The 27,769-nt window shown below is 37.0% G+C and overlaps 1 protein-coding gene across 2 annotated transcripts in view; it reads left to right on the forward strand.

Annotated features, from left to right (window-relative positions):
- Positions 1-27,769, forward strand: part of tmem132e (transmembrane protein 132E) — a 226,342-nt gene that overhangs the window by 167,658 nt on the left and 30,915 nt on the right. For both annotated transcript variants that reach the window (XM_058383187.1, XM_058383186.1), the window contains exon 3: positions 23,326-23,463. In XM_058383187.1, coding sequence (XP_058239170.1) covers positions 23,326-23,463 — 138 coding nt within the window. The remainder of the gene's footprint in view (positions 1-23,325; positions 23,464-27,769) is intronic.

Below are 27,769 nucleotides of genomic sequence, written 5' to 3' on the forward strand. Positions count from 1 at the left end.
TTTATTAGAACGTGAAGGATTGCTTTCAGACATATGATCCATGTGCAGACGATTTGATGATCTTGTTGCCGTCTACGACTTGATCTATGACCACATTACGACATTATAGTGCGCTCCCAAGTGATGTATGTTCTGCATTTTTTCTTTACTTTTTATATAGGCACTTGTATGCATGCATATATCTTTGCTATAAAATTCTGAAACAGCTTATTGTTTATTTTTCTTCCTTGAGTCAACTATCATGAACACGATATAAGAATTATACCTGTCATACTCCCATATCACATGTAACATGCATGCTTATTCCAGTAGGTCTTAAAGTACTCATGTAGGGGTCATGTAGCCCCTATGAGCATTACATAAGTTCTGCATTACAACTATGATAAGCGTTCACTACTTATGTAGCTTTCACAGGCAGCTGAAGTCTACTGGAATAAGTCTGTGCAAATATTATGTAGACTTAGTCCACAATACATAAGAACCGTGTGACGGACAACATACTTGCGCTTAACATTTATACAGGCTCGTTCCAATAGATTTCAGTTGTCATAAAGTGCTTATGTAGGTGTCATGTGGCCCTGTGAGCATTAGATAAGTGACATAAGCCCACATAATATTTATACTGTCTTATTCCAAAAGGATTTGGCAGACTTATTTAGGTGTCATGCAGCCCTACTGTATGAACCACATAATCACTTTGACAGGTCACATGAGCTCACATTTCATTTATAAAGGCTTATGACAATAGACTTCACCTGCCATACAGGTTTCTTACCATCTTTTTTTCCCTGTCTCTCTCTAGTCCATGAAGAATGTGTATATTGCTAATAAATTCTTTAGAAATGGGGGTTGGTGTGTAAAGAAATAAATAAAGCCACCACCAATAATAACACTGACACCAGTAGCAGATTTGTATGTAGTTCCTGTCTGTCTCCAAGTATGGATTTATATCTGTCTGTCTGGGTTTCTGTCTGTCTGTTTGTTTATCTGTATTTCTGTCTGTCTTTCTGCATTTGAACTATTTTTTCATCAACAACAACAATAACATCAACGACATTATGATGATGATGATGATGATTATAATTATTATTGTCATGCAGTATTTGTCTATCTGTCTGTCATGCAGGTGGAATTTTTTTCCTTTGTAAACAGCAACAACAATCACAATACTTCTTCCACCATTACAACTACTACTACTACTGATGATGATAATAATAATAATAATAATAATAGTCCCTGTCTGTCTGTCTATTTGTCTGTCTGTCTGTCTGTCTGCCAGTCAGCTGTGCCAGTGGACTATTTTGTTTCCAAGCACCTCTTTCATGTTAGCATTTTCCCTCTGTCTGTCTGAGATAATACACTACAGCTAGAGGAGATGTCTGACAGCTCTGACTGTTGAAAGAGCGTGAAGCCCTCGCCTCTCTGTAGTGACGGCTCCGTGATGCTGATTTAAATGAGGCCCTTCAATCCGAGCGTGAGCTTATTATGGGATGCCGCACAGCCAACTGGGCCACATTTGTTCTGGCGGTTTCCGTTGGCCTCGGCTGCTCTTAAGCGAGCGTTTAGTGCATCGGCTCTGGCTTGTCTTACTGTTAGTTCTTTCCTTGCTACCTATCTGAGGTCAGATGCGTATAGATGAGAAAGGGAAGAGAAAGGGAACAAGGAGCATTGCTTAACATAAATTGACGCTCGGTATGGTGGGTGTGGCGGTCAGCCATTTTGGAATTATTAAGTTTGGTGTTTGCTGAGAGAGGCAGGTGTTTTCCTAGTTCCCTCTGTTCAATCTGCAGTGTGTGTGTGTGTGTGTGTGGTATGGCTTTATCACCTCTAGGAGGGCTTGTGTAGCTCTGCAGCTGATGCGGATAGACAAGCTCAACTCACTGCTCCAGCACACCCACTGCTCCTCATTCTTTCTCTTGCTGTCCTGTTTTTGTGCTTAGCATCGCAACGACTCCCGCAGGCCTCGACCTCGTGCCGTGCAGTCAAAGAAACAAGGATCATGCTGCGTTTTTTGCCCTCACTTAGAATGAAGTGTTCTGTTTTTTACTGTCTATGAGAGAGAAATAAACATGTTTTGGTTACATGTTACTTAAGGGCAGTGTTCATAGGGCGACATGACATTTCTATAAGCATTTCATGACAACTTTTGTAATCCTACATTCCAACAAAATATTTAAATGCAGTAAGCATGACTATGGCAGATAATATTTACCATTACTTAACATTTGTTCATTACATTAGTAGGTTTCAGCTATCATAAACCACTTATAAACACTACATAAGCACTGCATAATAATAGACCTAAGCTTTCATGACTAATGTAGTGTTCATATCGAGCAGAAGTCTCTTGTGCAAATAAAATGTAGACTTATGTCAATTATCATAAACATAAGAATAACCACTTCCTAAGAACTGTGTGATAGCCGATATATTCCCACATAACGTGTACAGGATTATTCCAAATGATTCAGTTGCTATAAACTGCTTATGCGGATGTCAGATAGCATTATGAACACTACATAAGGCCTGCACAATAAGTGCCATAAGCCTGCACTACTTGTGTAGTGTAGTCTACTAGAATATGAATGCAAAGATTATGTAGACTTATGTCAACTGTCATAAAGACTACATAAGAACCGTATGACACCTACATACAGTAGATACTCCTATATACCATGCATACAGGCTTATACTAATAGTTTTAATTATCATAAAGTGCTTATGTAAGTGTCATGTAGTCCTATGAGCATTTCATAAGCACTGTATTACAACTGATACAAAGTCTGCATTACTTATACAGCATTCATAGCTAGCTGAAATCTAGTGGAATAAGTCTGCATAAATATTATGTATACTAAAGACTTAAGACATCATAAACACTACATAAGAACTGTTTGACAGATGACATACTTGGCATACAGGCTTATTCCAATATATTTAAATTGTCATAAAGCGTAGGTGTCATGTAGCCCTTTGAGCAGTACATAAACGATTTATGGCAAGTGACATAAGCCCACAAAACATTTATACATATGTATGCATATACATATACATATATATGTCTTATGTAGGGGTCATGTAGTCCTACCGTATGAACCACATAATACTTTGCAAGGACACATGAGCTCACATTTCATTTATAAAGGCTTATGCCAATCGACATCAGCTGTGATGTAGCCATATGAACACCGCATAAGGGCTTTGACATCTGACACAAGCCTCCATAACATTTATACAGAAATAAGCCAACCGATGTTCGTGTTCATAATTCATAAACATTAATGTTAATGTCAAGCTGGAATAAAGCCTGAGTTTAGTTACTTTTTCTTGACATAAGGTCATGGTAAGACATTTACATTGCAATATCACAAGACATCATAACCTTATGTCTAAACCTTAAACTAAAATCTGTCTGTAATGTGTACAATTTAGCATTGTTCACACGCACAGTAAGCCTTTAGAACTGATAAACAGGCTAATGTCTGTTGTCATGATGCACTAATGTAACCCTATGAACAGCACCACTAAAACAAGCTGATACACTAGCTGACTGAATTGGAAACTTTTTGTCAACATAAGGTTGTGTTATGACACTGTTATGACCGACTTACATTGCATAGCACATCCAGAATGTTAAAAAGAATATGTTATTTGATACTTAGCTCTTGTCACCTTATGTCACTTCACTTCAACATGAAATGAAAGCAGCCTTTCTGACCCCTGATACATGCTGGCCAAAGCATTTCCACATGCTGATGTAGGTTTATGTGAGTCATCAATGCTTCATAATTAGAGTTTTCTGCCTGCGACAGACCTTAGGCACTCCACCGTTAAGAAACCGTAAATATATTTGATCAAATGTGATGTTTATTTCTTTCTGCCTACAGTGATCACGCTGGGTAAGCAGACAGCTGGAGGAAAAAAATGGAAAGTTTTCAGAACTATAATATGTAATATATCGAAAATGTACCAGAACACCATGCATTTCATAAACACGGTGCATATAGTAAAGCAGAGCAAGTGACAGAATAGGGACATTTTGACCAGAAACACAGCGATGCTATTACAAAAACACTGACAAATAGAAAGAAAAGTGTTGAGGTTAGGTGATATTCCATATAAATATGACAATCTTCTTCCAGCTCTTTAAAACGGTGTCAAGGAAAAACTGAACGTCAGAGCTAAAACAAGAATAGCGGACACGCAAACCCATCAATATGCAGATGAGGACTTTTGAATGTTGTCACGTTGAAAATGTGGCATCGCAATGATTTTTTCCCTGTGATTTTTAATCTTTTTTTTTTTCCTGTGATGCCATTTTTTTAATGCATAATCTCATCTTGGATCCTCCGAGCACAGAAAGTTCTCTCTCTCTCTCTCTTTCTCTCTCTCTCTCTCTCTCTCTCTCTCTTCAAGATTCAAGTGTAAAAAAAAAGATGCCGGTCTGAGACACTGGCGTCCAATCCCACGTCTTCTGGCTTGCTTGTGTTCGAAGATAAGCCGAGTCCTGTACTAACGCCTAATGGCTTTTGTTGTTTTGTTGGTGAGATATCCAAGCTCAAAATGACTCGTAAATTGAAAGTCATTATCTGTAATTAGGAGTTTCACACTATTAAGAGTAATTCGCGAAGGAAGTGGGTTCGAGGAGGATTTGGTCTTTTCCGTGAACTCATGTCTATGCATGTTTAAAAATCCTATCTTTGTTTATTTGTCTCTGCTTCACATATTCAGAGTCGACGACTTAAGTCCGGAGGTTATTTCAGTGCTTATGCGAGGAAAGTCATTCAGGGATGGGTTAAGTACCTGTCAATCAAGAGGATTTTCTTGTAGCTTCCTCCGAGCTTGAGCAACCTATGATTTTTCATGAGTGGAAGCTTCGGAGACGAGGGTTTGTTGATATTATCCAGACCATCGCTTTTAAACAACACAAGCACTTGGTTTTAAACAGAAAAAAAAAAATGAGGGATAGAAAAGGCGGACTACAATGAAAAAATGTAGATTAATACAATAATATACTGAGAGAGTAGTATAGTATCTATTATACACTAATGTATAATATATTACTTTATATATTAATAATTTCTATTTTCATTCATTCAACAGTCATGGTTTTGCAGAATCGCAGAAATTAACACAGAAGCTCCACAAAATGCGTACAATTTTTTTTTTAAATTTACTGCTAATCTGCAGATTTGAGCCATGATTCATGCAGTGCAGTGCAAATATGACTAGAGTTGTCAACGAAGGTAATTACAGATCTGTCTTCACTGGTAGGAGTTTAACAGAAGAATCTTTTGCTTGCAATTTCATCAATTCTGGTAGTTTTCTGAAAAGAATTGTAATTTGCATGACATTTTTTTTTAAAAAAATGCCAGAAAAACATTTTTGTGTCAACAGTCACACAAAAAAAAACTTAAATCCTGGGACTGAATTAACAAAATGGAGTCAATTCACATTATTTTGCAGCTTATACATTTTTTGTTATTGTGCTTCAAAGCCTGGAGATACAAAATGAAGGTCATGAACTCATAATGCACATGCAGGAATTTGCTTATCTTGAATCTTTTTTTTTTTTTTTAAATTAACATAACGCTTAGAACATTACAATGTTCCGGTTTGTCGGTCTATCTTAATTCATCATGAAGAAAAATTCTGTTTAGAGCTTAAGTCTGTAGGTCAGAGGTTTAGAGCTGGATAACGATGTGTGCCATTTCGGCATTATAGCCCACGAAAATGAGCAAATCAGTTATAGATTTAATGCTAAGTTTAAGGCTCTTGTCTATTCTTGACCATTAAATATCACAAAAGAAAAATTCGGTTGTAATTTATTGAAAAGAAAGCGTTTCTTTATCATTTAATGGACCGGTTTCTGCTTTGATGTGGTAGCATCACTTATTCCTCAAAGTCTTAATTCGGCACAAGTGGGAATGATGATGGGGATGTGGTAGCTTAGTGGTGAAGGTGCCGGATAACTGATCAGAACTTGGCAAGTGTGAATCCCAGATCCATCTAGCTGCGAATGCTGGGCCCCTGAGCAAGACCCTTAACCCTCAATAGTATAAAATGAGAAGTCGTTCTGTATAAGGGCATCTGCCAAATGCCAAAATGTTAACGATGGAATCATTAAATAATGAAACTATTTATCCTCTTTATGATTTCCCAGATCTGTAAACAAGACGCCAGATGAATTTATATATGCTTTAAGAATTTTTCTTTGCTGAACATTTTTTCCCCCTCCATGTCGCTAAGTCATTTATGGAGCACATGCAATAATTTGTCGGGTGTTGACACATCCGGTCCTGTACAAAATGAGCCATTTTATATTCATTTGTTATAATAAGTGGAAATGATCAAGCAGATGAGTGACTGTGCTTCATCTGAACTCTCTTTGTTGGATTCGTTTGGCTAGATCAGGCCAAGCAAAAACAAAAATGGGAAAAAAAGCAAGCGCATCCCTGAAATGTGACCACTGGAGCATCCCAGCTGGACCTTCGTTAGCTCTTTGCCCTCCATTAGCTTGAAAGCAGAAACATGTTTGGTTCGAATTGCAGGGTTTGATTGCACGGTGCAGGGCAATTTATAAAAGACAAATTATAGGTTTTCGAGAAGGGAGATCAATAGGTGGATTTTCATCGGATTTTTTATTTATTTTTTTAGGGGTGGGCGAATTTGAAAAGGATTTTTTAAAAAAGGAAACATGAAGGGAATGTGAAATGATATGAAGAGATGAGAATGGTTCAGTAGATCATGTAAGGGATGAAACATAGCCACATGTGTTCTGTTATTGAGACAAATAAATCGCATGTCATGTCTCCTAGAGACGGAAAATTTCCAGAGTGTTAAAGTTACAAAACACAGACACTGCGTTCACACATACAGCGACTCAAAGGCCATCCGTTTTCAGTGAAAGCTCTCGACTTCTGGTGACATGACTGACAGCAACCGTTGCCGACTAGGTGTGGGCGTGTCCAATGATGTGACAGGTTTCTCTTCATGCAAATATGGAAAGAGTACCGATGTGATTGAAGGACATTAGAGTGCACGTGATCGCAATCCTTCATCTATATATAATGCAGACATATCTTCTTCTTCTTTCGGCTTTTCCCTTCAGGGGTGGCCACAGCGAATCATCTGCCTCCACCTATCTCCTGCATCCTCAACACTTACACCCACTAGCTTCATATCCTCATTTATTACATCCATGCATATGATATATACTGGTGAATTTTATATACAAACGCCAAATCTTCATTTTAGTGGCATGCTGGTCGTAACACATACTGAGAAACATAGTTACTACGGCAACCAGTAGTAGCCATGCCTACAGGCGACTTCATTAATATAGTGATCAGCAGTAGACACACCTACAGAGGCTTGAATGCTGTATGTGCAAATATACCTTACTACAAAAACCTGAAACACATGACACCATGTCCCTTAATAGCAGCCCCGTCCACAGAATCGACCCCAGATGAATCAAGATGCGAGAATTCACCAGCGTCGCGGTATGAAATCGATTTTCGATGCACTTTCTAATCTCTTTATCAATATGCCACTTTTCCAAATCAGCTAAGCAGAAAAATGAAACATTTTCTCCATATTTACACCACATCATTCAAATTTCCCATGTGCAAATTCCAAATTCAAGTCAAGTGACTGGAAATTGTGCTGAAGAAGTCTCCGAGTGAGCGTGTAGCGTGCGGTGTGCCAGTTTTCACGCCGCTGTTCTGCTCGAGAGTACTCAGTCTGGCAGTGTGTGTGGTGTGTGTGTGTGTGTTCAGTAGCTTCGGCAGTAGCCTGTTAGCCACGCATGCATACACACAAACACTACTGCAGCCCGTGTCTTCAGAGACAGAAAGAGAGACCAAGAAAGAGAGAGAGAGATAAAGTGCAACTAAGAAAGAAGAAAGAGAGAGAGAGAGAGAGAGAGAGAGAGAGAGAGAGAGAAAGGAAAACGATGTTATGTGGAAATGTGGCCAGTCTCTAGAACGTGAGAAAAGTGGATGCAGCTTCATCAGTCCTCATCTCTGTCCTTTCCCTCCCTCTCTCTCTGCTTCCTCTTCTCTTCTGGTTCACAGCTCTAATCCTTTTTTCCTTCATCATCTCCTCTTCTTTCTATTCTCCCTAGCTCATCTCTTTTTTCCGCTTCTCTCTACTTTTGACACAAAGGCACCATCATGACACAACAGAGAGAAGCAGAGCGGAACAGCCAGCCGAGCCACCATTAAAGCAGAGGTCAGAGGTTGGGGGTTCGAGAATTAGGGCAATTCTGATCACCTGGTGTCGGTCAGAGTGCATTAACCGAGTTGTTCCTCATTACTGGCGCTCATTTATCATTATTTAAGTAAAGTTGTGTGGAAATCCCTGACTGATTTTGCGTATATTGAGAAATATATCAACTATACATTAGCAAGCACCTTCACGGCACAGCTCATTTGCATTTAGCGACACCCACAAAGCTCAATAAAAGGCAAAACTGAAAACGGCAAAAACGACAGCTAAACAGCACACAGGCACCTTTCTTCCTCCTTTTATAGGGTGCTACTACTTTTGTTTTTTTGTCTCAGTTCATGAATTGCTTTCTTTCAAATCATTAAAATGAAATGATTAAGAAAAAAAGATTTGTTTATGCAATTTAAATAAGTATATCTAAATAATAAAAAATAAAGAAATAAATATTTGTTAATAATTCAGTAAATAATAAAAAATGAAAAATATTAATTATAAACAAGTGATAAAAAATAGTTATAGCCATTATACAAAAGAATGAATAAATAAAAATAAATCAAAAAATGTAAAAAGCGCTCACAATACTGAGTCTCAGTATACGATGAATTTGATGAATTGTTCAGATGAATCATTTAGACGTATTACGGCTAAAGAAACGGAATTCTCCTTTCTGCTAGGGGTCGATCTTTGTACGTTTAACCACCCACTTTCCTAATTGTTTATATTTTACGGCTTTTTTCTCATTTATAAATAGCAGAAGTAGAACCACTTCAATCAGTTCCATTTCGCTGTTTGTCATATACAGGGATTAGTTATTGCTCAGTACATTGGAGTTCCAGGAATTCCATGCACAAGGTCATGTAGAGGTCAAATGAAATCAGATTTGTGTAATGCGCTATAAGCACATATCCATTAAGCAAATAAGGTAGCAGTAGGTGTGGCTTTTCGTGTGTTTTTGTTGTCGCTTAAGTTTATTTTTAAAAAACAAAACTATTTTTGTTACTTTGTTTTGCTTTGGTTTTCTTTGTTTGTGTTATGTTTTTGGTTTTTGGTTTGTTTGTGTTATTACGCTTTGTTTTGCTTTACTTTGTTTTGCTTTTCTCTCTCTCTCTCTCTCTCTCTCTCTCTCTCTGCTTTGTTTGTTCTGTTTTGCTTTGTTTTTTGTTTTGTTTGTTTTAGCATTCTTTTGTCCTCTTTGTTTTGTATCCTTGTTTGCTTTGTTTTGCTGTTATTTTGTATCTATATGCTTTGTTTTGCTCTACTTTTGCTTTGTCTGAAAAAAAATCTAGAAGTTCTTTCTCTTTAAATCCCCTTTTTTATGTTAGTTTAATTTGATAGTGCAAAATATATATGGACCAGCGTGTTTCATGTATATATTTTTTGTTGTAAATATTTTATATATTTGACAATGATTTTTCTCCCCAAAAACGACAGTTTAAAGCAGATTACAAAGATCTAGCCAAAATATTCTCACTATTTTGTATTTACTGAAGGTTACCATGGACAGGTGAGTCCAGTGTCTGGAGTAACAGGCCTCCTGCTGGACATTTGTCTTTATTACACCCTTCACTATAGAACAGTGGCTGAGGATATGAGCCATATTCTCTCTCTCTCTCTCTCTCTCTCTCTCTCTCTCTCTCTTACTCACACAGCCAGGAAGCAAGATCAAAACTGATATCTGGTTAAATGTAAATTCAAATACGAGTTCATAACAAATAACCGAGTATCTTTCAGCGATGATGGAAAAACCAATACAATGTGTCGAATTTAATCTCTTTATTCTACTCTCCATAAATATACACGTCGTCTACAAACACAATGGTTATTCTTATTTACTTTATTGACATAGACATACAAAACATCTCCATACAGAACTACCTGTTGCTATGGAAACGATTGTGCTGTTATAGAAAATTCTAACAGCATCAGCATTTAGTGAAATAACCGACAGCGGTGTTCGTCGTTTACAATTACACTGTTTATACTAAAAGTGGTATCAAGTGAACAGAACAGTTTGTAATTGGGAGGAGACTAACCACAATAAATAACAAACCCTATCATTTGAACAAGGTGTTACGTCATTAAAATACGTTACTTCGAGTTAATATGGCATGACTTTAATTTTATTTATTATAAAACAAACAGGATTGCAATTTCATGCACACAGAAATAGAAATAAAAATCAATTCGTCTCAGCTGATATTTATTATTAATAATGAATAGTACAAGAGTGAACACATACTGAGGAAGGTTTCTGGAAACCGATTAAGAGACTCTGTTATAAGAGACACAACAGATTGCTGTTTACTTTCATTAGATGTAAAGCACGTAATATTAATCGAATAAATCCTGACGCAGATTAGCATTAGGTCCTTTCACTCAAGAAATGTAATGATGAACTGACTGGTAATTTAATCAGGAGTTAATCACATGGTAGAGGTGACGTCCTGGCAATCAACCAGGGCAGAAGAAACACATATGCTCACTAAAGCCGCCTTGAGTAGAGCTGGCGGCGTTCTTCAAAGCCCAAGATGGCTTGTTTTTTCTTCAAAACAAAAGTTTTTCACTCTGACTCTGCCCCCGTGTCTGTGATTGGTCAGAATATCACCCCATTTCTTGCGTCATTGCACGTAGCAGCACTTTGGTTCCTGAATCTCGCCCATGGAACCAGCAACACCAGCCACCTCTTATCATTTTTCTTTGTTAAATCGCCCAACACTTCCGCCAACGTGTCTCTCTCACCGCTGTTTATTTGTTCACCTCGATAAGGCGGCCATGTCTGCTTTTAAAAAGCATTACAATATTCAAAATGTGTGCCTTTCCCAAACTCAATAGACTGTGTTTTAAAGTCTAACAGCATGAGTGCTTTGGCAATATGTAGCATAGAACTTAAAAGGAACATCATGCAGTACATCTTCAGGAGGCGGCATTAAAAACTATGCCGCAGTTCAAAAGAGTACTGCGGGGGAAAAAAACCTGACCTGGCAGCACTGAAGTCTGCTCAGCTCACAGCCCTCTGTAAACCAGAGACTGTTCTACAAACTGCATGCTTGGCTGAGGGTTTTTTTTTTGTTCAGTTGTTTGTAGTATGACCTGTCCAGGGTGTACCCCTGCCTTTCGCCCAATATGTGCTGGAATAGGCTCCATCAGATCCCCATGACCCTAATTAGGAATAAAGCTGGTATAGATAATGGATGGTTGGATGTTTGCAGTATATCATATATCTTATATCAACATATAAGATACTTATGCTTAAGGGCTCCGCCCATGTCCAAATTTGGTCATTTCTACTAACCGGCTAGTTCTTAACTATTGCTTGTAGGATAGCATGCTTCCACCAAGACTGCTACATTCTATCTGTCCACTATCTGTCCTCTTCTGCATAAATGAGCTCACAAACACCTATGACTGGTTAGTGGTTTGTTCCTTTCGGATTCCCAGATTCCAAGGGCACTGGGTCGTCATCTGGATTCAAACAACAATCTCTTGATAATAAAAGTGAAGGCATTTTTTTGTTGTGAGCCCTGGTTTAGGTCTTTTTTTAACAAAGCTCACATAAAAAATTATATTTGTGCCTCGAAATCAGGTGGAAAAGCCCAGATATAAGAGACTTATGGAAACAGAAATGAAAACAGTTCAGAAATAAAGGAGCTGGTGCCTATAGGTTTACCAAGGTCTCTAGAACCAGCTCTTTAGATGCTGTGGGTTATACGAGTGGAGAGACCGGTGAAGTTCTGTCGACTCATCACCAGTGTGTAACCACCAGTGTGGTATGCCTGTGCCACCTTGGTTTCTAATGACTTATCATGGATCACTGTTTTCCAAATGAACAGTCAGTAATCACCACTGTTTCCCGCTGACTTGTTCCAAACAACTAATGCCTAATCACCATTGTTTCCCAGTGTCTAATCCCTGACCACTGTTGTTTCCCCATGAACAGTCACCTACCACTGCTGCTCCTATTGACATAATAGCTGAGCACAACGATACCCATCATGACTAATTACTAATGACCATTTTCTCCCAAAGACCAACACTATCGCCCACTATGTCTAATCTCTGACCATCAGTAATCACCACTGTATCTCGGGTTGCCATTGTTTCCCAATGATTAATGACTGATCTTTGTTGTTTTCCAAACAAACAAACCCTGATCACTATTGTTCCAAGTGACTAATTACAAATCACTCTTGTTTCCCAATGACTAATCACTAATTACCTTTGTTTCCCAATAATCAATCACTGATCAATGCTATTCCCAATAGCTAATCAGTGTTCAAGCCTGACCCCCAAACTCCCTTCTTTAAATATTCTTCTTGGTGATATCTTGGTGCAATCTGACCATTTCCTTTCTATTAACCATTGATTAAACGAATTATAGTTGTTTCTTTACATTCAAATCTAAATAAAAATCTTCATGCAACCAGTTTTAGGATGCAAAAACAATATATAATTAATCCAAGATGCTATTCCACTAAAATATGACAGTTCCTCTGAAAACACTGGCAACGCTGGATGCCCAATAGAGTTTGATTGACGCACACCTTGACCTGTAAAAACAAGTTCTGTTCTGTTAGCATCATTGTGAGCTAATTAAAGCAGCTAATTAATCTAACCAAAATGAAACCCTAACCCTAACTTCAGCAACTGAAATTAGTTTTGTAGTTCAGCACTGTCAGATATTACTATATTTGTACACACACACACACACACACACACACACACACACACACTTATTCGTGTCTCTGATTAGCTGTGTGAAAACACTGGCAAAGCCTAGTAAATGTTTCATCGAGCAGCTGGATGGGTGGATATTGGAAGTGATTTATTTAAGAGGTAGGTGCTGAAAAGAAAGACAAGGGGAGGAGGTTTTGTTTCATTTTCTGGTCTGAGGGTTAATGTGAGAATCCTCGGTGCCAAATTGAACCTTTTTTTTTTTTTACAATTTGGGGAGAAGTTCTGGGAAGACACGAGCAAAATGTGTATAGCACTAGTTCCATTCCATTCTATTCTATTCTAGCCATCTCTCTATGCATACTATCTGTCTCCCTCGATCGCTTCTCCTCGTTCTCGTTCTCCTTTTCCGCTCCAGGTTCTCTTTTAATGTTTTTGACATTCATTCGGCGCTGGATAGAATCTCATATTTGGTTGATCTTCAAAAGCGCCTGACACGACATTTATCTTTGCTTCAAATGAATATACGTGTCAGTCTCGCTGTTCTGCGGGCGAGAGAGAGACTGGGACACTGACTTGGAAAGGGGAAAAAGGGGGAGAAAGGGACATGTGCCAGAATTAATGAAAAGTGTCTCACATAACAATGGCAGGCTTCCTGGTATTTAATGCCAGCCTCCAGCACCCTCCTGTGACTTCCGTGCTGCTGTCAAATCAATCCTAGCATGCAGAGCACTTAAATATGCTTATTCAAAGCTAGATCTATCCCATACGTCCAATCAGAATGTGACATCGGGTCTTTGTAGAGGTCTAAAAGCAGTTCGCCTGGGTGTGATTAATGGTGTGCTTTAGTAGGTCACATATGTGTTTAGATGTCTTTGAGACAACATCCTGAATGTAAAAAATGTCAGAAATGTGCAAACTCTGGAGACTCCTTCCTTAAACCTAAAAATAAACATCAGAAACAGAACACGTTACCATATTAACGTTTGTCATCTTTAAATTAAAACATGTTTATAATCTGTTGATTATTAGATATGTGGAGCATCTGCCGTACAAGGCAATATGAAGGAGCTGTTACTATAGAAATGATATCTTATTAAGGCAAGTGAGTTGCTTTAGACCAGAACGAGGAAGCTGTTACTATAGAAACGATACTTTATTAGAACAAGTGTGTTTCTTTGGACCAGAACGAAGGACCTGTTACCATAGAAACGATACTTTATTAGAACAAGTGCATTACTATGAACCAGAACGAAGAAGCTGTTAATATAAAAACGATAATTTATTACTTAGAGTTACTATAAACCAGAACGATCATTAGAGCCGACGATGTTGTTACCACCTGAGAAACCCTCTCTGAGAATTCAGCAGCGCTGTGCTATAAAAATCAAACAAACAATAGACGACAATCTTGTCGTCGTCTGTGCTATTCAAAGAAGTTGTGGAGTGTAAATAAACAATGTCACAGCAGCAGCAACGTCTTTTGGAGTATTGTTCATATAAACAAAAAACCCAGTCATAACACCTGTATTTTGCAAGGTCAGTCTCAGGTCAGAAGAAACTAAAAAAAATCTTTGTTATTGTGGGGGATGGTGGTGTGGCAGGTTGTTGTGGTGCTTTACAGCTCCAGGATCAAGGATTCATTTTATTTTTTTTCTAAATAGTGTGTCTCAATCTGATCCTGAAGGTTAAAACTGTTAAATATTTATACGTCTCTATCGGCACATTACTATATTCAATTCAATTCTATTTGTATAGCGCTTTTAAGAATGGACGTCGTCACAAAGCTGTTTTATAGAAATATAAACATTCCAGATCTAAAATTAATGAATATATTCAATAAAATTTTGTTTGTATAGCGCTTTAAACAATGGACATTGTCCCAAAGCAGCTTTACAGAACATATGAAATATAGTACAGAAAGTTCAAAAGTAATAGTAGACTTATATTTAAATTTATTTGTATATATCCCTAATGAGCAAGCCTGAGGGTACTGTACCAAGGAAAAACTCCCTTAAATGGTAAGAGGAAGAAACTGAGAGAGGAACCAGACTCAAAAAAGAACCTTATCCCTATTTGGGTGACACGGAGACTGTGAATTACCATAAACGCCGGACAATCCAGAATGACTTAAATTTATTTATTTTTTTTTTAATACTACTGAGTGTTTGAGAGTTAAGGGCCTTGCTCAAGGACCCAGAAGTGACATCTTTGTTGATCCTAGGATTTGAGTTCACAACCATCCTTCCAATCGGTAGTCCAACGTCTTAACCACTAAGCTACCACTTCCCAAATGACACGAGGAACAGAGTCCTCATCTAGACGACAGCACAATTGGAAATAACTTCATTTTTATCAACATTACAAAAAGGTCGGTGCAAAGGTGCAAATGAAGGTGCAAATTAAAAGCCGCACAATAGAACGAAAGCTTCACTATCCAAAGACCCCTTGGGACTCTGTAGTATTGATGTATGAAGGGGAAAGAGACCTGAGAAACCCGAGTTTTGCTTGTATAATGGAATACATTGGAGACCAGGAATCTTGTTGCTTGGAATAGTCGTGTCTGTTTTTCACCTTATCTACCTGTCTGCATCTGTTCCTCTCTGATATCCCTCCTTAAATCCCTCTTAGCTTCAGGGGAACTTCACTTCTGTCCTCTCACTCCATGGTCTCGATTTTGCTTCCTCTTTTTAACGTCTCCCTTTATTACTATTATTATTATTATTATTATTATTATTATTATTATCATCATTGTTATTATTGTATTTGTTGATATGCATTAATCTTGATTCTGATTGGTCTGAAGCCGTTAATTTTGGCTTTGGGGTTCCTTTGATAGTCCTATCGCAGGCAAAGTTGGTCAGCCACAAGTGCACCATTTTGAGCACAGCAGTGACACCAAGATGGTGGTGTATGTGGTGGAGTGAATTTTTAACCTGCAACTGCATTTCTGAGGTTAGAAACCGACAAAGATGTCTTATAGATACGAATAGGAGATGCACTAATCTGTTTCTTCTTCTACTTTCTGGAAAGCTTCAGACTTCTGTGTGTGTGTGTGTGTGTTTGTGTTTGTGTGTGTGCGTGTGTTAGGACTGGCATCCCACAGGGCAAAAAAAGAAAAAAAATGTCCTGAGAGGCAGCTTTTCACTTTGATTTGAAGCTTGAAAGGTGGAAGTTTGATGTTTGTTGGAAGCTTTCCACATAATTCCCACACAAACTCCAAAACGCACAAAATCACTTAAAAACTAGCTGAAAATCTTTCTGCCTAGAAAATAATGGACACATTTATCTTTTTATTCCCTTCAGTCTTTGTGTAAAGAAACAAGTTTACAGCAGTGCACTGACGTGCGGAATCTGCCGTATGCCCAACCTGTGCGTTAAGTCATGTGTTTTTGCATCATTTCATCAATTCGGACAAAAAACACATCAAAATCTGTTCACATTTCATCCTGGGAAAGAGAAAAAGAAAGAAAAAAAATACCAATGCTATTGTCACAGCTCCGCTTCCATGGCCCAAAGGCCTGCAATCTGCTTTCTCCTGTTTGCGTTACTGGGATGATATGATTCCTTTCTGCCGGGCTGGGATGATTTGTTTTCTTTTGTCTCATGTCCAACTGATGAATCACCATCTCGGTGCACATCCTCTCCGTCGGGTCAGTATTTCTTTGTTTTGCATTAAAGATTACTGAAGTGGTGAGTATTCTTTCCCCTGACACGTCTCACCCCCCCCCCCCCCCGCCATGTTCTTTTTTTTGTCCGTCTTCTGTTTGTCTCAGTCACGTTTTCTCCGTCTTTGAATCATGGCTGTGTCTGTCTCTTCTTCTTTCTCCTTCCCTTTACATTTCCAGTGAGCAATAACTACTGCAAAATCCTGTACTGTGAGCCCAGTATTAACACTCGGGCATGATATTTACAGGTCTGGCAACATGTTTGGGTTTACTTTGTAAAGTTTACACTTTTGCTTGAAAGACAGCATATTTTCTATGGTAGCTAGCTTAGCAAATGACTCAGCTAGAGTCATTATTCTTTTCCAACAAAGTGTCTGAGGTAGCATGTCATAGCACATTGCGCTCTAACAAAAAAGCTAGGAAATTACTATCTAAGCATTTTGGCTATGAGCTGTGATATTTTCTCTCATCGCATCGAATATAAAAGATATTATTCACTTCTGGCTAGCAAGTAGTGTAGATGATGTATGGTAGAATTCAGAAGTATTTTATTTACATAAACTTAAAGAGAAAAAAGAGAAATTCTGTTCTCTTTTACTGTTTTTTTTCAGTGGTTGAATCTGAGAAAGAAAAACCGCCGAAGACCGCTAGCCTATTTAGCTTGCTTTTCTGTGAGGCAACTGCCAGTTTAGAAATCAAAACAACAAACAACGTAGCCTCTCCTAACACGTAATGACACGGAAATTGTGCCATGCGCTCGAGCCTTTTAATTGCACGTTTATGCGTTTCTAAGTTGTTCCATTAAAGTAAGGCATTGAAAAGTTTGTTTTTAACCACTAAAACATCCACAAAAAGCAACACACAAAATGTCTCACAAACAAGCTTGTAGTCCTTGTCTTCTCACTAATGTAGATAATTGTTCCTGGTAAATGTTCCATGCTGTGCTTCCATTAGTGCTCACGTAGACCAAAATAATGTAGAAGTACATACTATATGTACCACAGAGCTAAAGTTCCCTGTAAATTGCCCCGCTGTTGGAAAGATACTAATGGAGGATGCTGGGTTTACAGATGAACCTAGCCAGCTGCCCTGATTTAGACACCGAAGCGAGGCTGTTTTTGATATAATGTATAGATCCAGAGCAAGAGTGCCTTATGCCCCAGAGATACGCTACTGCTGACATTTCTCTTCTTGCTTATTTACAGGTTTTTCTTCCCCCTCTTTTTTTTCTAACTGGTTTTCGGAGCCATATTTTTTCCAGTAACGGACCGCCGCCGGCTCGGCCAGTAAAGGCCGGAGTTATCCATCACAGCTGACTTTTTTTTCACCCTCCAGCCTGTTCTAGGATGCTGACTCGAAACCAGCAGTGCGAGGCTGCTGCTAAGAGGACAGCTCAGGGTTTTGTTAGCGTCGTCCGATCCTGGATCGGAATAAGAGAGAGGAAAGTGCGATTTTAATTGCCATGCCCAGCTCCCCCTGGTCCATCAGGCGCAACATGACCAAACACTGGCAAGTGCTGAGGCAGCGATTTCAGAATGAGGAGGGAGAGAAGTAGGTTTTTTTTTTTGGCAGACCCTGTCACACATGGGTTGTTTTTATATAGCGCTTGACAAGTCATGATGCAGGAATGCTCCAGATGCTGGAATGTCTGGATGGCGTCCTACTTCTTAAAACCTGCTACAAAGCACTATGTAGTTATTCACAAGTGGCCTGTTCACCATACAGTGCATTGTGGGTATATCCTCTTTGTTTGCTGTATGGGTTCTTCAAATGGTCCAGTGCATTATGGGTTTTCAGTATCCACTTGTACTGTACTAAGTAAAGAATTGGTGTAGTATATAGGACAATAATTAACAATGAGGTCATTTGGCACAACCAGCCACAAAAGGCTCCTGTTACCACGCTCAGGTCATGAAGTTACAGCATTATCTCTAAACTGACACTGGAGGCTCCTTCCAAAGAAATGCCAATAAACATCTCACAGCAAACTGCACATCTTTTACATAGAGAATCAGCTGAACAATCCCCGAGTCGTGTCCCAGAAACAAGTCCGTATTTAGATGAGCACATTAGTATAAATCTGACAGATCTGATCTTATGGAAAATGAATTGATCTCAAGGATTAAAAAAAAGCCACAGCTTAACTGTTCTATTCATATTCTTTAAGATCTCGTTTAAAACTTGGCTCCTCTTTCTTTTTTTTCTTCTAAAGATCATGCATGGATAGTTAATAAGGCTTGGTGCTGCGTGTCTTTGATCTTTCTAACTGCTGAGAGTGAGGGGGATGTGCTTTCGCGCCACTCTCTGGTCTCATTGGTACTGGGCCGGAGCTGGCGAGATAAGCGCGTCCTGCAGCGCTGGCTAAAACGGCCGGCTGGTCAGCTCCTCAAAGCCGAGCGAGCGGAGCGCGTGTTTTCATTATCAGCTAGGTGCAGCTGGGGGAAAGTGGTTCAAACGGAACGGAGGTGAACCACTAAAAGCCCATTTGGGGTTAATCCTGCATAAAGATTGCCTTCTCGCTGAATGGTCCGTCGTTTGGCCCCAGAGTTTGCTCGACCTTTCCATAATAGGTCCTTGAAGACCTGGAGGGACTCGGTTCTATATATACATGCCTTTCTATAAATCCAATGAATACATTCATGACGTGGTTTTAATCAAATCAGATGAAGATTTTTCTACATTGCTAAATTAGTCGTTTGTATTCTTACAACATTGTTTTGTCATAAATGAGCCAGTGGCTGAAAAGCTGGAAGGAATTTTCCAGCAAGAATCAAGCAAAGAATATGAATCTGACCATCGTATCATGTTATAATGCATTCATAAAGGCATTATATGTATGCATAAGGAATAAAACATCAATTTGGGGAAAATAATCAACAATACAGTGGTGTGATGCAACCTTTCAATAGACTCCATGTATCTACGTAAAATCTTTTTCTAGTTACACCAAATGCTGTGAAACACCTGAATGCTGAATTCTATTTACATATTTGTCCGGTTCATACACAATGTTTTGATAAGTTTTAAGGCTTGTCTTAGTCATGTTATATACAAGAGAGAGAGAAAAATAAAGGCAGGTGAAGGAATGAGCGTTTATAGCTACTATAATGCAAGTGAATATGTAACGGAAAAGTAATTTCGATGTGTTCTTTAAATATTAAGGAATTTCAATGAAGTAGGTCAAATTTGGCTGTGATGGAAGACATGGTTTTCTAGGAAAAGAATCAACTTTAAGGAGTTTTACACATTGTAGTAAATTATACTAAAGTAGTAACACATTGATTATTTTTGTTGCAATGTTTACTGTTATATGGATGTTTTAGTCGAGATTAATAGCTTCCCTGCCCAGTTGTGATGGCTCTAATTTGTTAGGAATAATTAGCAAAGATTTTTATTGATATGATCAGTGATCAACTGTAGGCTGTTTTGTTTATTTTATTTTATTGATTGAAATTAATTCTTTAAATAAAACAGTTCACTCTGTTTTTTCTTTCATAGGATATTAGAGTTATTACCATCTGATGAAAAGCGCTAGTGGCTGTAGATTTCTAGACTTGATAGCTCGTTGCTATCTAATCTCTCCCAAACATGCTTTTTTTCCTTTTTTTTTTCTTTTCTTTTTCGCCATGCTGCAGCTTGGCACTGCTGCGAGATCTCAGAGCTGTTTACTCATGCCGGAATAAGCCAGATTGCTATCAGAGGGCCTGAGCTGATTGCTCAGATTGCCGTCAGTGATCTGTAGGCCAAAAAAAAAAAAAAGGAGCGCATTTTATTCAGCATTCCACATGCAGTCGAGCACCTCTCTCACCTTTTATTTCTTTAACCGTCTTAACTGCGGTCCATCACAAGAAACCGGCCTGTTTATTAGGACCGAGGACCGAGTTTCACACCCACGTACCATGTAAGCTTTCTAGTTTTGTGATATTTTTATCGTGTTTGGGAAAAAAAATTCCTGTTTTTTAAAAATTCCGGATTTTACTTGAATTTTAGAATATCAATAATATATACTGTCTTTATATAACAGAGTAATAGAATTTTAAACTAAATCTACATAATAGAAATCTACTTGTATTTTATGGGAAAATTAGGGTTTTTTTTTTTTGTACTCAAAGTTTGAAATTGTAAATTTCTTTTAAATAAAGCCAGGGTTCAATTAAATAATAGATAGATGCATATAAAATATTAATTATCCAGATACACGGCTAAACTTTTAATATTAGACAGATAAAATCTTGTAAACATATTTTATGCAGCAGCTTTAATTTCATCAATTCAGAAACAGAAACTTAAAAAATATGACACTGAATTCATCTGAAAACATCTATTTGTATCTTTTTAGAAGTAAACTTCCGTATCTCTGTTTTCAAAAGAACAACTTACACTTGAACAAAAATGAAAAAAAAAAAAATCAAGGCCTCTTAGCTACCTCTAGCTACATACTATAAAAATAAAAATGACATTTTCTGGGTAAAAACTGCATAAACAAGGAATTTCTAAGGGATCTCTGACAGCATTTTCTCCTACTCGGTTGTTTGATCTGTTTAAATACTTTCCTGAGTCCACATCTAGACCGCTAGATCTGCTATTCGAAGAATTTTATTTTAAAAATCTAATATTATATAATATCTAATAAAAATCTTATTTAATAAATCGGCTACCAGTGCAAGTAGTGCGACCCACATGAACGTCTGCACAAATTTCTTCAAGCTCAAAGTTTCCAAGTTGGAGTGGAATCAGTGGTCTGTAGTTGATGGTAAATTTGTTGAAATTGAACATTTGCTCGACTCAGAAGCTGGTTTCAATTGTTATGTGTTTGGTTTCTGCAGTAGGTCACTAAAATCCAATATTGTATTTCAAATATGATTGCATGTACGCTAGCAATTACAATATAATAAAGCAACAATTAAATTCATAGTGACTTCATGAATTTAGTAAAAAATTTTTTTTTTTCTTCTTTTTTTTCTTTTCTAAATGTCTTAACAAAAATGAAAAGAAGTTTCACCTCCTCCTTCCCAGTAGGTCATGAACACACAGTTACTAACTTTAAAAGCTAAAGGGGCGTGGTTTGGAAAAGAAACTCGCACCACATCACCCTCATGACCTCTTTTTCTTAATTTTTGGATGTGAAGCCGATCAGTAAATAAAATATTTTTATATAATATAATTGTGATCAGGGTTGTGAAAGGACACGGTGTGTTTGTGTAGTGAAAATGTTGTGTGTCACGCCAGCTTCCGACGTGTGCAGCCCTTTTAATTAGGCTCTTAAGGTTTCGGGGGAGTTTCAGAAGAGCTTTTCCTGTTTAGTAGTCAGTCTCTCCACTGCAGTGCCTAATAAAGGCCTGCCTTGGCAGAAAGACTCTGTGACATGAATAAATAATTGTGGCGTCTTCACTGAAGCACTTTGCAGCCCACCATCCCACCCTTTTTTTCCACATGGTTTGTTTATTTTTTCATAGCAAGAAAAGACAGCAGTGCTGGATTTTATTCTGTGTGTGTGTGTGTTTGCCCATTATTGCTTTATAGTATAAGACTCTCCATTTGCTTATTAATCAGCTCCCATTGTTGGCTCAACTAGTGCACCACAAATTAAGGACCAAAAATTTCCACCCCCTTCATTCGTGCTGGAAAATGAATTACAGAGTAGGGGGGAAAACGGTTATGATGTTTAATTCCCGAGAAAGATTATGCTAATATTACATACTGGGCGGTGAGAGAGGAAAAAAGGATCTGCTCCTATTAAGCTATTGTGTAATATGGTATAATTTAGGACCTGATTTTATATTAAATCTAATATCACCAGGTAGGATATCTGCATAAAGAAGAAAATAAAAAGGAATTCATTTGTGCCCAAAGCTGTTTTTACTCTTGCATTTGAATTCCACCAAGGGATTATTACCAAAAGAGAATCCTAACATTGATATTTCATAGACGCTCTTTCGAAGTCTTTAAGATGTCTACAGTCAACACTGAAAAGTCACAGACACTTTTTCACTCTGTCTTTCTCTGAAAACACAAAAGGATAAAATCGAGAACAAAAAGGATGCTGATTGTAATATCTCTAAAGCCACAAATAGTAGTAAAGATAGTAGTAGTAAATATAGTGATAGTAAAGAAATAACAGAAATGTGGAATTTTTTTTTGCTCACTAAATTCTGCAAAATAATTTGCGATCTAAATTTTTCAAAAAAAAAAAATCGAACAAATCATTAAATTTTCAGCACATTTGGAATTCTAATTATAAAACACCTCTACTTTTAATATTTGGCAGAATCCACTTCTGAATATTTATATAAGCTTACAAGAAACTTGCAAGTAAATAAATTGCATGTCGCTGTTGCTATAGAAATTATAACATATTCGCCATGAATATAAAAGCGATTTAAATTATTGTTTAAGCTGCTGGTACAGAATATGAATCAACAGCTATATATATATATATATATATATATATATATATATATATATATAAATATATATATATATATATATATATATATTTAGATTATGAATTTATTTATTTATATTATAAATATTTGTTGCTTTTTTTTTAAATCAAGTAGAAAGATGTAACAATTCAGACTTTTTTTTTCTGAGGTTTCTGAAGCCACCAGATCAAGCAATTTATTATTGAATATAGAACTCTTCAAAACAGAGCTTGGGTGACTTTAATCCATAGTTTATAAGGTATCCCGCTGTCTCTTCTCTCTCTTTCTCACTCTCTCTCTCTCTTCCTGTCTGTCTCTCACTACATCAGGGTGAAAGCGAAGAAGGGGGTGAATCTCCTCAGCACCAAATCGAAGAGCATCCAGTGGAAGGTGGACTGGGAGGTGCAGTCTGGAGCCAAGCACTCCATCGCCACAGTGGAAGTCAGCAAGCTGAAAGGCGTTTCCGGGTAAGACATCAATCAATCCCCGCCATCAGCGAGTGTTATTACATCTCTAGGCTTGTTCCTTCCTTCTCTGACATGGAAATGGCGATGATTTGTCTCGCTTCGTTGCACTTTTCTCGAAATCCTGTCCACCTCATTGAGCCAAGTCACTTTGCTGAAACTTTACACCGTACAAAAAAAACCCAACTTTGTCACAATTGTCTCTTTTTATGCACTTTAATTATTCCTCATGATCGTATTATAGAGCAAGTGTCCCTGTTCATTATAAAACCTATAACAGACACTGTAACATTTACACCACGGAGCTGTTAAACTCTCCATGAAGCATTGATTGATTTTCTGTAAGAGAAGCACTGATGCCAGCTGTTTCTATTACGTTTCCATAGTAACAGTCAGATATTTTGTGTATATTTTATGTTTTTAATACAGAACATACATTGCTTTTTTAAACATAAAAAACACATAAAAACATATATAAATTATACTTTAAAGATTTTGTTCTTTAGCACCTTTAAAAAAATTCTTTTTGTTCTTTAAGAATGAAAGTAAGTCATTTTTTTCCATCATTTTTTTCTTCATGTTTTTTGTTTATTTATTTGTTTGTTTATTAATTAATTAATTTGTTTGTTTTTATTATTATAATTTTGTGTTTTGGGTGGAAGGAAGCGCCAGTGTCAAAAGTTTTTATTTTTATTTATTTATGTATTTGTTTGTTTTCATTTTGTTTATTTTTTTATTTTATTTTTATTTTTTGCTTCTTTGAGAAGAAAAAAATTAGTAAATTTTTAAAAATTTTAATTGGTGGTAAATTAGGAATAAAACACTTCAGGCTATGCCTTTTCAGAAACAAACAAACAAACAAACAAACAAACAAAAAGAATGCTTTATTCCTTACTTAGCATGACATTTTAGTGCAGTGAGTGAAATGTTAAATTGTTTATTATTTTTGTTATAATAACACCTAATTTCAGATTTATTACATTAATAGTTGTGGTATGTAGCACCTTCTTAATTTTTTTTCCATTGAGGAAGAATTAAAACATGCTGATGATAATTGAAGCAAATAATTATTAATGAATATTACAGCCGCTGTATAATTACTAGTTAGAATAATATTGTACTAAAGTAATAATAACATGGTCAAGAACGTATTCAGGGCACATTAGAAGAGCTTTATTACAGTTCCAGAATCAGTACCAACTTATAAGCAATTATAAGTTTTACAGGTCTATTTAGAGAACATAGACTTTAGAGAAAGTGCTAGCAAACTTTTTTAATTTTGTAAAATGGATTTTTCAAGCGTACAAGGCTAGGGTTCAGAATGTTCTGACCTACGAGGCATCGCTGCAGTTCAGCCATAAAACAACGTGAAATGCCTCGAGCATTACAAAGTGCTATTAGGCTATTATCTCAAAATGCTGAATATGTAACTCCAATCTGACGAAACACAAGGTCAAATGCTCTGATATATATATATAAAAAAGGGGGAAGTAAGGGTGAAGCAGCCATGTTTTTTTTTTTTTTTTTTTATTAATATAATAAATATTTCAGCCAATAAATCATATTAAGCTAATCAAAAGAAATATTGGAACGAACAGCCGCTCTACTAATTATTATTTTGGCGTTTTGTCAAGCAGCACTGATTTTTCAACAATCTGTGGATCATTAATCTGGTAATCAAATAACGTGAAGTGAAGAGATCAGTGGAAAATAATGATTATAAATAATGATTTTTAGGTACTGACTGAGTGCAAAAGTTAAGTGCAAATATTGATCGATACTTTTCTAGATTTGTCCTAGATTTTTTATTTTTTATTTTTTTACATTTAATTAAATGTAATTACATTAAATTTTATTTTATTTTATTTTATTTTATCACCTTACTGGGCTTTTTTGTTTTGTTTTGTTCTCTAAGAAACTAATTTTTTTCCAGGAATCTTTTTTCTTTTCATTTTTTAAAATTCATTTTTAAAATTAAAATGCTGCATTAATTCCACTGAACTCATTATATGACTTTTGAACCAACGTAGTCATTCCGGTGCATCAGCAGTGAATATTTCTGCTATTCCAGCTTTTCACATTTTTATGTCTAAAAAGTTTTGTGAGAAACCATCAATAATGTTGCAAATATATATTATATATATAAGTCTATTTCAGTCTAGTCTATAAATGTGGAAGTGTGTAAGGGGTCGAATACTTACACAAGGCACTGACTAGCTTATTAATATTCTTAGCTCACAGTTTTGCAACCTGTATGATGTCGATGTAATCCTTAGATTTCATTTAAAGAGCTAACAATTGCTCCGCCATTTAACAAATCGAACAAACTGAGCAGTTCGCACTCTTGAAATAACGTTTTGTCGATATTTACTGTGTGCTATTTTTATCTGTTTGGATAATTATATCTTATGAACCTTACGGCTGTGTGACTTTTCGACCTTTAATTATACAGCATTGAAAAATTCCTAATGGAGTTTTTTAGGTCTCCAGACATCGATTTTTCCCAAGATTAAATAAGTCATGTTCACTTAAATTAAATTTTATTCTGTCTTGGGAGGGGGACGCAAACTTTTGCATTCACTCACTCACTCACTCACTCACTCACTCAGTCACTCTTTAATCATTACTTAATCATTACAGTGATCTTGCAAATATAAAAAATAATGATTAATTTCTTGTGTATTAAGCAAGTGCAATCTGATGTAAGAATCAGATGAAAGAAAGAAAGAAAGAAAGAAAGAAAGAAAGAAAGAAAGATAAAGGAAAGAAAAGGAGGGAGGGAAGGAAGGAAGGAAGGAAGGGTGGGAGGAAGGAAAGAAGGAAGGAAGGAAGAAAACAAAGCAAGTATGGATCCAGGTTCTTCATGACCTAGAAGCATTATTTTGGAGCGACTCAAACCCAAGGCCAGGCAGCTCAGACAATTTCCTTTATCACTGAGCAAACTGAAATCGATCAAACATAAAAGTAAGCGGTTACAAAAAAAGTCTACGGGAAGTCCATTTGCTTCATTTAAAACCCTCCCAGGTATATAATCCGGCGATGTCCTGCTCTCTTTTTCTTGAATTGGGCCAATGGTGTATAATTTTATTTATTTGTTTATTTATTTATTTATTTTTTACTTTCCTGCTTCTCTTTGCTTTGCTGTGAGCTGTTAAAATGCAATAAAGATGATGAGATCCTGGAGATATCTCCATCCGACGCCATCCTGCTAAGTGCAATACCTTTAATGGGGACCCTATTTTTTGCATTGGCACATTTAATAGTGATGTAGTTCTCCTTTTTTTTTTTTATTCCTCACATGCAAAAAGAGTTCAGTATATGCTTAAGATAATGTGTTGGGTTTGGCTGCTTTCTAAATTTGTCCTTAAAAGCAGAGGTAATTTTGGAGAAATATGTGACAGCCATTAATAAAGGCATTTTGATTACAGCCCTGCTTTGACTGTATATATAACAAATATCCAGTTTTATAATACAGCATTCTCCTAGAAAATCGAATCCTCCATAATTCAGCCAAGGATAAAAAGATCATAATAATAAATAAAGATGACATTATCATGAGCCTTGTTGGAAACTTCACAAAGTGAGCTGTCAGTCTTGTTTATCCGACAGGTTGAATAGCATCAATTTAATCAGAGCTGCTTGTTTATAAAAGCGAGCTTTCAAACATCCGTACCTTTAATGAGCAGGGAAGAAAAATAAATTTACGATCAGGTTTAAAACGCAAGTTTTTACTGCAGCTGCTACTCAGTGATACTGGTTTGTTAGCAAGACGCCCACGCTAAAGCCATATTCAGGTTGGATTAGTCTTTGATTAGTCATAGGGCTCTTTTCTATCGTCTCCATCAAAAACAAACCAAGTACTGTCAGAGTTTTAGTAAAAATAAAGATGACTGTGTGAGAGAGAGTACAGTACCAGGGATTAAAGGGAATTTATTGAGCACCCAGTATATAAACCTTACCATTTTCAGCCACCTGACTGATTTTTGGGGCACAGATGGGCCAAAAGTTAAATGGACGTTTAACATTTCTGAAAAGCCAATCAGTGTGCAGAGGAAGGAGCCAAACAAAACAAAAACGAACAAAAAAACATGATGGATGTCTTCTGAGCAATATGTGTGGAGGCTGGGAGGGGCCAAACAAAACAAAAACAAACAAACAAACTAAGTAAACAAAACAAAACATAGTGGACATCTGACCACTCTGAAAAATTGGAGGACGTCTTCTGAGCAGTTAGAGTGCAGGCTGGGAGGAGCCAAACAAAAACAAACAAACAAACAAAGCAAAACAAAACGTGGACATCTCCAACCAA

The sequence above is a fragment of the Hemibagrus wyckioides genome, linkage group LG28, assembly GCF_019097595.1.
Source record: "Hemibagrus wyckioides isolate EC202008001 linkage group LG28, SWU_Hwy_1.0, whole genome shotgun sequence".
Classification (NCBI taxonomy): Eukaryota; Metazoa; Chordata; class Actinopteri; order Siluriformes; family Bagridae; genus Hemibagrus; species Hemibagrus wyckioides.